This window comes from Gavialis gangeticus, unplaced genomic scaffold (assembly GCF_001723915.1).
Source record: "Gavialis gangeticus isolate Ggan-Ray unplaced genomic scaffold, GavGan_comp1, whole genome shotgun sequence".
Taxonomy (NCBI): domain Eukaryota; kingdom Metazoa; phylum Chordata; order Crocodylia; family Gavialidae; genus Gavialis; species Gavialis gangeticus.
This window is the reverse complement of record NW_017729025.1, coordinates 136341240-136355206: the sequence shown is the minus strand read 5'-3', so window position 1 is coordinate 136355206 and position 13967 is coordinate 136341240. Positions and strand designations below refer to the sequence as shown.

The following is a 13967-nucleotide window of genomic DNA, read 5'->3' as shown; positions in this document are numbered from 1 at the left end:
TCTGCTCAGGTCCCTTCCGACCCTAGAAACTATGAAATATTATCGGCTACAACAGCCAAAAAAACCCCAATAGCCGACAGTGTCATTTCTGGTGCCACTCCAACAGGTAACCAGTAGATTGGTGCACCTCTAATTATCATTATTTGCGACGTTTGCAAATATTTTTATAAGCCCAGTCTCTCCCAATATCCAATAGGCAAAAAGGGAAGAACAGTGGCATAACTACAGCAGAGTGACAGGGGCAACAGTCCCATGTGCTGATGGGGATGGGGAGCAAGGTGGGGACATGAAAAAAAAACTACTTTCACTGCAGCCACATGGTTGTGATCATGGCAGCAGCAGCAACCAGAAGTCACCACTGCCCTTGTGCATGTTAGCTGCCTCAGGCACCCAGATGCATTCTTATGCAGTTGCTATAGAGCTCTTTTTCTGCCCATTTTTCAGCCTAGCAAACATATGCTTGATTCAAAGAAGGGGCTATTCTTCATATAACATTTTTCTTGATATAAAGACAGAGGAACTGCTTATTATTTCAGCTAATAAGTTGAAACTAAAGAGACGAACAATTTCTATGGAATTCAAATACAAGCTTTCCCACTCCTACAATGGAGAAAGAAAAACTGAAAACACTGAATTCTATTTTTTTTGGCTGAATTGGTTAATTCTGTCATGGATTGTACAGTATTTTAATGTTTCCCTAGGGTGAATCAAAATGCCGATATTGACTGCATCATTTTAAGTGGAGGACAGACAAGAGCACTCCAGTCCCACGTCATTTTCTCTGCTATAATAGACTTAGCTGTTGAAATAAGATAATGATGTAACGCAAAGCAGTTATGAAATTAGAAAAAATAAATGTTATCAGAAGGTTGGAGCAAAGTAGTAAAAGGAAACATTAACAGTTAAAGAATAAAAAATAAAGTTTCAAAAAGCATTAAAGTGAGATGCTTCACTCCTAGATTGTGAGGCCACAATTACACTGTGAAACACAGAACAGTAATTGTAATTGCTTTTAAAGAACACTAACATTCAGACCCAATTAACTTCCTTACCTTTTTTGTGAAGATATGCTATTGCTGATGCCAGGCTTTGAATGATGTGCCTTGTCTCAGTCTCTGTGAAGTGTCCTTTCCTGTGAAGGATTTCTTTAAGTTCTCCATCCTCACACAGCTCCATAACAAGGAACATCCGCTGATATTAACAAAGAGCCAAAATAATGATTTCTCTTCAAACTTATTATTTTTATTACTGTACTAACTAGGAGCACTAGTCATGGATCAGGACCTCATTGTGCTGTGCACTGACCAAACACAGAACAAAAACATGATGATCCATGATAGTAACACTCCTACACGGCCCTGCATGGGGGAAGGGGACATGGCTGGGTCCTGATCCAGAAGTTGGGGCAAGGGGGAGAGCATAGCTTGGTTCCGACGGGCCTCACAGGTATTGGGCTTGGGGATTTGGCAGGGTGGCCATATTAATGGCCATCACTCTCCCACTGCCAAACTTCCAGACATGTGGGGAGCCCTCGAGCCAGATGCAATGGCTCCACTGGCTGCATCCGGCCTGTGGGCCAGAGTTTGAGCATCTCTGGTCCAGAGCAGGAGTGTTCAACCTCCACCCCATGAAGCTATGGCATCTGGCCCACTGGGATCCCCAAAGCTTAGATATTTAGCAGTAGGGGGCTCCAAATTAACAATCTGAAAGGGAGAAAGTAGAAGCTCCCTGCAGCTAGATCCTACCCTGTGTTGGTCATTGCCACACAGCAGGATCAGGGCTGGCCCTACCCGCAATGCATCCAAGTCAGGCCAGGCTGCTTCCCCAGCCCTCCCCCACCACACATCCAAATCAGGGCCACTCCACCCCACCCACCCTGCAGATCCAGATGAGGCCTGTTTGCCTTGCCTCCCCAACCCCACTCCCGCGAATCTAGATTGAGGCCACTCCACTCCGTCCCCGTCCCCGCCCCCCACACATCCAGATTGTGGCCTGCTGTTTCTGCCCCTACCCCCATTCATCCAGATTGGGGCCTGGCTGCTCTTCTCCACCCCAGCCCCCATGAGCCTCTCCACGCACCTACCTCTGCACATCCAGATCACTGCCAGGCTGCTTGTCCCCCTCTCCCTCCCCTTCCCCATCCAGACTGGGACCTAGCTGCCCCCTCCTTGCCTTGGACAGATGGATTGGGGTGGGGCTGCACAACCCCCGGCACCTTAATTGGGCCCACGAGTTGGATCCAGCCCATAGGCAGACCTGGCATTGCCCCTCCAGCTTCAGGGATGAAAAGGCTGGGCACCAAAACAGAAAACAAACGTATCCACAATGTTCTAGTCAATGACTGTGAAAACTGTCCAATATGTGAAACATGTTAACCAGAAGGTAAGAGAAATTGGCTCAAAATGTAGACAGAAATGCTGTTGTTATATTTATTTTTGGCATTAATAACTTTCATCATATTGCAATTAAGGAAGCCTTACCTTTGGAGTCTCAAACACTTCTTCTAAATGTATTATATGTTCATGGTTCACTCTTTTTAAGATGCTCACCTCCCTTTCAAGTAGCTTCACAGCAGAACTTCCAGCCTTAATTATAGATGGGAAATGCATTTAGCAGACATCACAAAATTCATTACATGGCCACATTTTTTCAACAATGGCAATTTTTCTTTACAAAGCCTACAGAAATTATTCAAAGACATGAACAGAACTTACATTTAGAAACACAGTTACATACTAATTCTTAATAATAAATATGTAATAATTATTCTTGCACCTTGGGTTTGCTACCTGTATAGCTTAGTTTTATGACTAATAACATCTTACTTTTTTGGACTGTTTTCCAGCATAAAGGATTTTGGAACTCTTCCCAAAAAAAAAAAATATATAACACACACACGCACACACATATCTATACACATATCCATTCTAATATAATACAAGCCTTAGTCTGTCTGTCTATAATGCTTTTTCTGCATTCTGATTGCTTGTCTCAGCAGCCAATCACGATGCTGACTGAAACAACCAATCAGAGTGCTCTGCACAGACAGACACACACAGCGGACAAACACAGCACCATGACAGTGGGGACTGAGGGGCTGGAGGGGGTGTGGGGGGCAAGGCCTTGCTCCTTGAGGCAAAGGCAGGGACAGACTGGGATGGCAGAGTGCCACCATGGCCTTGCCCCCCCCTCCCAGGGCCCTGCTCCTTGGAGGCAGCAGCGTGGGGTGCTGGCGGCACAGCGCTGGCCTCACTGCTGTTGCCAATGGGGTCCAACAAAAGCCAGCAGGCAGAGGGAGACGGCAGGGAGGAGTGGAGAAGGGAAGGGGAGGGGAGGGGAGGGCACGGTGGTGGCGCCCTGCCACCGCCACCACCAGGCCCTAAGAACAGCCAGGAGGGAGGGGAGGGGGTTGTGCATGGCCAGACACGCAGTGGTGGTAGCATGGGGTGCTGGCTGATGGCTGCAACTGCTGCATGCAAGCTTCCTCCCCTCCACCATGCCTGGCAGGTGGTGGTGCCGCAGGGTGGAGCAGCGAGGGGTAGGTGGAGCGCATAGGGCTGGAGGCAGAGCAGTGGCAGTGTGGGGTGGTGGGTGGCAGTACTTTTTCTCCCCACTTCCCCCCATCATTCTTGACAGACAGTTGGCTAGTATATACATATACATGCATGCACACGCACGCGCGCGCACACACACACACACACACACACTACAGACATACACAAGCAGACACGTGTGAGAGAAAGAAACAGGAATTATTTCACCTAACATGGAGAAAAGAAACCAAAATGTAAAATACATTCAAAATAGAAAATGAATAATATCAAGAGAGTGCAGATAAACAAAATGTAATTACTCAGGTTGGAAGTCAGCCAGCCCAATGGAGCCAATACCCCTAATCCTGTGACTATTTGCATAGGATCTTAAATGCTCACAAATATTTTTTGTCTCATCCATAAGAAAGTAGCAGACAACACAGCACGTCTTAACAGCATGTTGAGCTTTGGTATAGTAACAATGTAGATGAAAAGACTACAAACTACTCTTCTTGGAAGTCTCCCATCCAAGTACAATCAGACCCAAGCATGCTATTCCTCTTGTGCGATAAAAATAGATTAGAAGTTCAGTAACTATTTGTAGCAACTTAACTAAAGATAAATAATAATTGCCAGTTAGTTTAGCAAGTTGATAACAGTAAGTCTATGATGTAATAATGCAGCACTAATTGTTAATTTGGGCCAATGGGTAGGCAAAATAACACAGCCACTAGAGATTTTATAGTATCTTGCCTTTACAGGGTCTATCATGCAGCCAAAAAATGGTTTGTCACTGGGTGTAACTAGTCATGCAAGTATTTAGACTATGTCTATGTTGTTTTAATGTAAAACTTCATTAATCTTCTTTTAGGATTGTAATAAATTCATTAGCAAAAAGAAATAGAATCTAGAAATGATACATTAAACTAACATCTGACATTCTTTAAACAGATTTACATAACTAAGAGGCTGATCCTGCAAACTTTTTAATCAATTACAACTTCATGAAAGAATAATAATCCAAACTGACAAGGTTGGACTCTATGGCCATGTCCACACAAGCAGGGGCATGCCTTTGCCGCAGCATATACAGTAGCAGCACAAATTTGTACCAGTACTTTGTGCCCCAATACATGACCCTGCCCATGTGCTTTGCACCAGGACACACTGTCCCATTGCTCCACATGCTGCAGGGGGAAGAGGGTGGGAGGGGGGACTCGCTGGGGCACAAGGTATCTCAGCTGGGGTTATGTATCCCCTGTGCTAAGGCACCCTGTGCCCTGGCCAGCTGGGGAGCTCCCAGGTACAGTGGACCTCAAGATAGGGGAGCAGGCAGCCTCAGGCTGTCTGCTCCCCTGTCTCCACGTGCCTCAGCCTAGAGGCTTTACTTCAGTGCCTCCGCATTGAGGCATGTGGAGACAAGGGAACGGACAGCCCAGGGCTGCCTGCTCCCCCATCTTGAGGCACCCTGCACCCCAGCCAACCCAGAAGTGGCTGGCTGGGGTACCAGGTGCCTCAGCCCTGGCTGCCTGCTCCTCCATCTCTGCATTTGTCCTGGCATTCACCACTTTGCACCATGTTTTTTCCAGGGAGGGGGGAGGGGTTGCTACTGGGAAATCCTGGTACAAATTTTGCCCTGGCTGAACACTGATTAATGTGCCACTTGTATGACATTAATGTGCCTACATGTCTGGATCCAGCCTGTGTGTTTAATCATTAAAACTTGATGGAACTCATATAAGAAAACACTAGCAAGTGGTAGCGAGAATAAACATTAAACAGTGAGAGTAAATGCATATGTGGACTGCAGTAAGAGGTTTGAATGCAAAAAGATACCATAATGTTCAGATAATGACCAGTTAAAAAAAAGAATCATCCTAAAAAAGCAAGAAGGAATTAAAATACACCATGGATTTATATATTTACCTTTTCTCTGTTCACTTTTTTGATTGCCCATTTTTTGCCAGTTTCCTTGTGCCTCACTTCAATAACCACTCCAAAGCTGCCTTGTCCTAGTTTCCTTCCAAAAGAATAGATTTGCTAAAAGAACAGAGAATCAGAGAAGAAATGTGATTTTAAATTCTTCAACAGCAAAATGTAATTGCTGCTGTTAAAAGTATATACATTATGGGTGGAATATTTAAAAGATGTTCTTTTATAGGAGATTATCAGTCCTGCCCACATATAAAGACTCTTATACAGAATATCTGTTTCAGTCATGGTGTGTGACAAGGTATAAGAATGCTGCTGATGAATTATGTAGGTTGTAGGATGATTTTTCCATCTCAAATTCCAAAGAATTACGTTATTATAATGTTGATCAGCATCTCAAACGAATAGGTAAGGTACATGTTTAAAATATTTAAAATAATCCAGACCTCACAAATTTTTTATTTGTATATCTGCATATGTATAGCACAGGGGCAGGCAATTATTTTGGGCGGAGGGCTGCTTACCCAGTTTTGGCAGGCTGTCGAGGGCCGCATGAGTAGGCCCACCCCTTGACAGGTGCCCCGCTCTGGTCACCATCTTGGGACCAACGTCCCAATGTCTTGGGACCAACGTCCCAGGGCCTGCACTGGTGGGGCCCAGAGCAGGGCACAGGACAGCAGGGGTCTGTGGAGCCAGGCTGGAATGCACCAGCCAGGAGGGGGGAGGTGGCCTGGCTCCATAGAGCCCACGCCAGCTGGGACCCCACGCTCCTGCCACCCTGCTCTGGGCCTCACCGGCACTGGCCCGGGGGCACCAGTGTGGGCCCTGTGCTCCCACTGGCTCCCCACCCACTCACACCCAGTGCCCCCCAGCCCCGCAGTACAGGCGGGGGCAGCACACAGACCCGACTCCCTGCTTGCCAGCAGGGAAGAGGCTGGTGCTGAGCACGGGGAAAAGCGGCCCCTCGCCTGCCCCATGGCCAGGGCCCCGCGCTGCAGGCAGTTGCAGCCTGTGCGTGGCTGGCTGGAGCAGGCACAGGCAGCCTCATGCAGGCAGCAGGTGGTTGCAGCGTGGGGCGCTGGCAATGGGGCGCGCGAGGGGTCACTTTTCCCTGTACTCAGCAGCAGCTTGTAACCCACCCCACTGCCAGCCTGGGGGAGGAGGGGAAAAAGCAGCCGCTCCCTGCCCCATGCCCGGCACCCCATGCTACAGCTGCTCACAGACTGTCTGGGACTGCCTGTGCCTGCTCTGGACAGCCCCGTGCAGGCTGCGAAGGCCTGCAGCACGGGGCGCCAGCCATGGGGCAGGTGAGGGGCTGCTTTTCTCCATGCAGGGAAGGAGCCCAGGGAAAACCTGAGCATGGGGGGGAAGCAGCCCCTCCCCCACCCCCCGCCGCAGGTGCTCATGGCCCACATGGGGTTGTCCAGAGCAGGCACAGACAGCCGCATGCAGGCTGCAAGCAGCTGTAGTGCAGGGCACCGGGCGTGGGCGGGGAGGGGCCGCTTTCCCCCCCACACACACACTCCTTCCTTGCCTGGGGTCACCCCTACTTACCTGAGCTTCCTGCACCGCAGCAGCCACGTGCTCCCAGCCCAGAAACCATAGCTGGGGCTTCCGGCTGGGGGGCAGGGCTGGGCAGGCCCCACTGTTGTTGGAGCCCGCCGGGCTTCCCTTGGGTTCTACTGCCTTTGGTTCCTGTCATTTTTGACAGGAACCAAGGACAGAAAAATATTAATTTTCTACACTTTTTTTTAGGGGCCCCACAGGCCAGATAGAATGGCCTCGCGGGCCAGTTCCAGCCCATCGGCTGTATTTTGCCCACCCCTATATAGCATGGGTGTCTGTTACTTAATGCACACTGGAATCAGCAAAAATCGTTCCGCTGATTTCAATAAGCATCAGGTTGTTAATTACTGGAGATTTTGAGCACTTTAACAGAAGTTTTGCACCTTTAAAGAAGAAATGAAAAGGAAAGACAACTGAATTTGTTTTTTGTGATTTTTTCCTACTGCCAAATCTTATTTTTTAGGTGAGACTTTTCTTATTTCTTAAGATTCTGTCATGATAATTTCAATGTATTTACAGAGAGTAGCCACAAGCATTAATACTGCTGAAAGACAAATATCTTTTATTAATTTGTTTCTGCCTTCTTTTCATTTACAGCTAGGGAAATAACTTTCCCCCTCCTGCCTCCCACCCTTGTTACACAGGCAGAGAATGAAAACAATCTGGACTCCTGAATGTGGGAATCTGGTTCCTGGTTAGTTCAATATAGTGAACAAAAGCCTTAAAATAGACAGTCTGTTTCAGGACTTAGGTTTCTTGGGCGTGAAAAACTGCTGCAATACATTTAATGAAGATGCTGACATGCCAAAAATGTTCTACTGGGGGAAAAGCAGCAGCTGGAAGTCCTAGAAAAAATTAAATTTTATACATCCATAGCTAAATGTCTCTATCTGCTGATACAGCGCAATTAAACCTAGGGTTCAGAAGGCTGCTGTTAATGATAAAAATGGCCACATACCTGAATAGCAGCTCCATCATCTATTCGTGTGTGAGGAACTTTAGATTCTGCACTACTGCTGCGAGTCACTTGGGTGAGCATTTTTCTATAAGGTTCTACTTGTTCTGATTTTGGCATCTTTATACAAAAAATAAAAAGCATGAAATTAAAATAGAATTTGCTATTTTAAAAATCTTTATGCGGTTTATCATTGCATCATCTAATATCAGATATATAATACAATTAATCACATGTGTAAAAGTTTGATGTAGGGCAAAATCTAGAGGCTCCATCAAAATCAATTTGGTAGCCCCCCCCAAGTTGAAATTCGGCAAATTGAGGGGCAAAAAAAAAAAAACTATACCAGAATTATGTAAATGATTTTGTCTTTGCAGATCTTCATTACTCCTATTCTATTCTGTTCTCCCTTAATGTAAACAGGAACTATTCCAAAGTCAACTGAGTTGTATCTGTTTACAAAGAGGAGGAATTAGACTTAAATGCCTGAAAAACCTGAAACGGCCACATTTAATACAACAGTACCCCTATGCACAATTTACTTACTACACATATTAGAAATCATATCACTTAGATTCTCAGAAACCACATCTCGCTTTCAAGGATGGTACAGATGACGCATTTAAATTGTGTGAGTGTGAGACAGCAGGTATTAGAACTTAATGGCTATAGCCCCATTGAACATAACACTTACCTACTGAGCTATAAGCATTCTAGTACTCCCACTGAAGGTAATCACACTACTCATCTGCTTGAAGTTATGCAGTGTTCATAGATATAAAGTTAAACTGATTTGTAAGTGTTCTAATAAATGGGAGTATAAATGAAGAGTCACCCCCACTGTCAGAGGAATTTAAAGAGGTTGTGTGTCAGGAACACAGAAATTCTTTGACACAGAACACATGGAATAAATCAAAAGAGAACAGGAGAAAACTAAGGATAAATGGTGGTTTTAGACTACACGGTCTTCTGAATGCTTACCAACTTTCCCAGTATAGATTCAGTTGAAACATCTTTAGATGCTAGCAACTCCAACTTATTTGGATATTAGGAGATCACACATCACAGACAAGCTTGTCATAAGTAAAGAATAATTATTTGTGATAACTGGGGTCTAGGAATGAAACATTGTGACTATAATTGAGGAAATTTTTTGTTATAAAACCATCTGTAATAAAGTAATGTTCTATGAATATGATGCTGAATGAAACAAAGCAAAGGAGAAGAGAAAGTGCTTCTTATATTTTAGAAGATGATTGCCATTTTAAAGTAATTTCCTCATGCATTATCAAGCATCACATATCTTCTGACAGGCCTACAATTGGATATTTTTTATATGACAGTGACTTAATAGTCATCTATATGTCTACCATATATAAAATTGCTAAAAGAAACAGAGATGATTGTACAGTATTAAGAGTGAGGGAATAACTGAGGCTGAACCTCTTTTAGCTTTCTTATTAACACTTCTCCCATTTTGGTCCCCTACTTACTATAATTCATGAAGACAAGTCATTGACAGTATGCTCATATGTGACTGATTTAAGATGGTATTTAATTTGTACCCATCTATTTGAAAGTGCTGTTTTAAAGTGGACCCATTTATGTTACTATCCCAGATGATTTATTTTGTTCTGAAATTTAAGTTTTAAGTCCTTTTTTTCAAATATATTATTTTCAGATGTATATTTAATACAAACTCCTTCACCTGAAGCTTTTAAAAGGTTGTGACTATATGATCTTACAGACTACAATATTAGAGAGGAGATTATGATCTAAGGTAAGCATGTCTCCAGTCCATACATTAACTGTTTCAAGAACAATACCAAATAAAAAGTCTATACATCAGTAAGAATGAACTAAAGAGAAATTAAAAAGTAACTTAAAATAAACTTCTATTTTTTTTCACCTACTATTGTTATAATGTGCAATAATTACTATTTACATACTGCTATATCACCTATGTATGCTAGAACTGAAGGATATTAGAGGGTGAGAAAGCTGCCCATCATTTTCAAACCAGCCTGCATCAAAAGCCTAATTTTCAAAATGTTCTGAATGCTGCCGTGCCAATGACTTCAATGGAATTTGTTGGTACTCACCACTTCCAAAAATCAGGCCACACTGATATAGGATTTTAGTTCAGCAAAGCACCTAACATACACTCAAATCCATCCCTATTCAGGGGATGATTCAACAAAACACATCTACTCAGCAAAGAATGTTAGCATTTCACTGAAGCCAGAGCTAAGTGCCAAAATGAGGATCCTTTAGGCTAAGTGCTTAAATGAGTATAGAGGTGCTCAGCTTCCAGCCTGCGGGCCAAATCCAGCCTGCAGAGCCAAGACATCTGGCCTGCAGGGCTCCCCAAGGGTCTGAAAATTTGACTTCAAGGAAAACAGTGGTAGTGTTAATTGCCACTCCCCGCTACTAAATTACTGGAACTGTGGGGAACCCCATGGGCTGGATAACATGGCCTCACGTGGTTCGCCAGACTGTGAGAGCACATGACAGATATGGACGTGCAGGGTCAGACCCAGGTATTGGATCACACCCATAGACCAACCACACATGCTGATCTCATGCGGGATCCAGCCCATGGACCGATCCTACACCACTCATCCAACCCATGGGGCCACAAAGTTGGACACTACTGGTTAGTGTATGGATTTTGCATCATTTTGTATAACTTTTTCCCCCTTACATAATCTACTAGCTACATTTCAAACAGCAAAATGTTAATTAAAACAGTTATTTAAAAAAATTATTTAAAAGTTATTTTTAAAAGTTATTTAAAAAACAAACTACTTCTAGAATTCTTTGGCCAACCGCTTGAAAGAGAGCCCCTTAGAACATACACTTCCTCATCATTGATTTACAACTTAGGTTTTAAATGTATATTTCTATATACGCACAGTACAATCTTTAATACGCATCTGAACATTAATAACTTGGAACTTAGAAACCATTTTACAATTGTTAAAGTATTTAAAACAGTAAGTCAATGTATTATGTTTCCTACGGGTGTCTTTTGAGAAACCTTAATACTACATGTTCTCAAAAAAAATGAAGACTACACTTTTTAGTAGTTTAGACCAGTGGTCTCCAACCAGTGGATCTTGATCCACCAATAGATCTCAGAGCCTCTTACGGTAGATCTCAGAGCCTCTTGGAGTCTATCTGAGGTTGGGGTGGGGGGCTGAGTGCCCATATGCATGCACACACACGCCCCAGTCCAGCAAGTCAGTCCATGGGGGAGGGAAGCAGCGGGGGGCTAGATTGAGGCCCCTGCGGTGAGAGACAGTGCCACATAGGCAGGAGCAGGGGTAAGTTGAGTGAGGCCCCAGATGGGTGGGACTTACCTGCTGGGGGGAACGTGCCCCCAAATAATTTTGTCTCCCTCTGTCTCGATCTGCACCCCTCCTATCCCTCCCTACACACTTACCGGCTGGGCAGGGGGGGTAGGTGGCAGTGGCACACGGTAGATCTTGCGTTGCTTTTAAATGCCAAAGGTGATCTCCTACTTAAAAAAGGTTGGAGACCACTGGCTTAGACATATTTGTTCATGAACCTTTCTATTAAGCAGTAAGATTTTTTTTAAAACAACAGCCCTCCATAAAACTGTCCCATGTACTTACAGTCAATCATAGAGTATGATAACCTGCCCCTGTTATCCACAGTTTCTAGAGAACCAGGATGTTTGTAAGCACTGAAAATAGTTTTGTGCAGCATTACTAAGTGAAAGCCTTCAGAAAAACTCTGAGTAGATTTTAGAATTTAGTCAGAATCTAGGCCATTCTATTATACAACATTTATGAGGGCATAGGGGGAAATATAGTTCTTGTTATTCTGAGCAGAAATGAGCAGTAATCATTGTGGAATAAGAAGAAATAACTAGTCTGAATACAAATTTGAGAACTGCACGGAGAGGAATGTTGTATATGAACCCAATCTGCTCACCTCTGCTACAACTGACACTTGTTCCTTTGACTGATGAGGCAACGAGTCATCATGGGAGCTTGTACTGCCATTGGATGATAAGTCAGATGTCCCTAACACAGCACTACCAGAGCACATGGGACCCTTGTTGCAATGGGGACAAAAAAATACAACACTGCTTGGCTGAAATGAGGCCAAGCACTTGGCACATGTTATGGTCTTCTTGCCCTGACTGAGGCCAGCCATCTGTTCAGTCTTGTAGATCCTGCTGTGCAAATTAGATGGCAGCACAAAGCCTGGCAGGAATGTGTCCACTGTTGAAGGAAGCAGAACAAAAAACTGAGGAGAAGAGTAGGAAGGTCTCGGTTAGTGATCTGGTGGCAGAAAAACCTCGTTCTCTGATTCTTAGTGTCTGCTGTGCCAAGAAGGAACCAGACTGGTATAACACAGTATACTGTACAGCAGATCTGCAGGAGAAAAATGAAATTTGTTGTTAAGGAAATTATCTTCCAGCTTTTATACCCAGCAGAAATCCTATAAATATGCAGGGATTACAAGGAATCCTAGAAACTCGAGATGAAAAAAAATGTTTTTCTTCCTAACAGTGCAGGGTGACTCAAGCATTTTCTTCATAATAAATGGGATACTGCACATTTGTTAGAGTTTTTTCTAAATATGGCATTAGACTTGAAAAGTTACTGACTTGGGGAACAGCATAAAATATGAATTTCTGCTTCCAACTGGCACCACGTGATGATGCAAGTCAAGAGTGCAGTCAAAATGGAGACACCCAGCTAAAAGCAAGTTCTGTTGGCTACTGCTGTGCTTCTAGATTCATTGTTTTGGACCAAACTCCAAAGAGAATCATCTACTGAAGTTAGCAATGAGTTGTATTTCTATAGGAAACAAAGACTAACTTTTTAGTATGCACTCTACAAAATGTTCCTCTTTTCCATTATCCCTAAGGGATCTCAGGGAATTGGTCTGCAAATATAACTTGAATATCCTTAAGCCCTTTGGCTCCTCCCCAAGCTCAATCTCCTCTTTTTGAGTGGCAAATTGTTGGTCACCCTAATCACTTGCAACTATACAGAACCTTTACACTTACAGAAATAATAATGAGGGTATATTCTCTTTCTAATATACTCTTGCAGTGAGAGGCATCTTTTTATCTCACTAGGTACCTTCTATTCTGTAATTTACACAAAAGGTGATTAATACCCATTTTCACATTTATGTATTGATAATACACTGCATTTATTCTTTTCACCTCCGAAATATCACTTATAAATGTAATATGATAAAAAGATTACAAACTTAGATTCTCTAAAGCATTCTTAGGGAAAAAAGGGTGTACTGGGTACCACTAAGAAGGGAAGGGATTTAAAGATGCTTTTTGTTTTGTTCTCATTAAACAGTTTTGCTCAACTAAAAAGATAGATATTTTGTTCATTTAAAAAAAAAATAGGTAAGTTAAAATGCTATCCTACACACTCTGACTGCATGAAGGCCTTTGCAAACTGGAATCCTAGGAAATGGTGCTCAGTGAATTAGAGCACTCTCTCGGTTGATCCATATACTGAAGAAAGGATATATTTTTGTTAACAGCATCAATGCAACTGGGCAGAAAAAGGAGGGATTCATTTTCCACAGAACCTACAAGGACCCTTCCCTCTGCCAAGAGACACGAGGAAATAGTTTTAAAAAGTTAAACAGAAAAGAGCAGAAGAGAGAGAGAGCAAGAAAGAGAGAGAGAGGACCTAGAACTGCTGTAAATCAAAGCACTTCCATTGTCGAAAACATTGATCCTACATTGGCCTGGTGAAAATGTACTCTTCATTGAGTGTTCAAAAACTTGTCTAACTCTGTCTCAACTATGCAGTTTGTTCACTTAAAGATATCACCCAAAGAAAGCCTTGACTCTTATGTTATCATAAAGGTAATGTTTCCATTTCTAGGCCTGTTGCCTGAGGTTTTTCACAGCACACATTCCACCATGTTCCTCTGTATTATGTCTGTTTTCTCTATAGTCCCGCCTTTTT

At 43.5% G+C, this 13967-nt stretch overlaps 1 protein-coding gene across 7 annotated transcripts in view; it reads right to left on the bottom strand.

Annotated features, from left to right (window-relative positions):
• STK33 (serine/threonine kinase 33) overlaps positions 1–13967 on the bottom strand; it is a 111637-nt gene that overhangs the window by 33178 nt on the left and 64492 nt on the right. For 3 of the 7 annotated variants that reach the window (XM_019519615.1, XM_019519613.1, XM_019519616.1), the window contains 5 exons: positions 11947–12392; positions 7990–8106; positions 5460–5573; positions 2481–2585; positions 1053–1191 (listed from right to left, as the gene is read on the bottom strand). In XM_019519615.1, coding sequence (XP_019375160.1) covers positions 1053–1191; positions 2481–2585; positions 5460–5573; positions 7990–8106; positions 11947–12171 — 700 coding nt within the window. In that variant the 5' untranslated portion in view covers positions 12172–12392. Of the gene's footprint in view, positions 1–1052; positions 1192–2480; positions 2586–5459; positions 5574–7989; positions 8107–8332; positions 8355–11946; positions 12393–13419; positions 13580–13967 lie in introns of those variants that run through there. The other 4 variants (XM_019519619.1, XM_019519618.1, XM_019519614.1 and 1 more) reach the window with 3 other exon arrangements.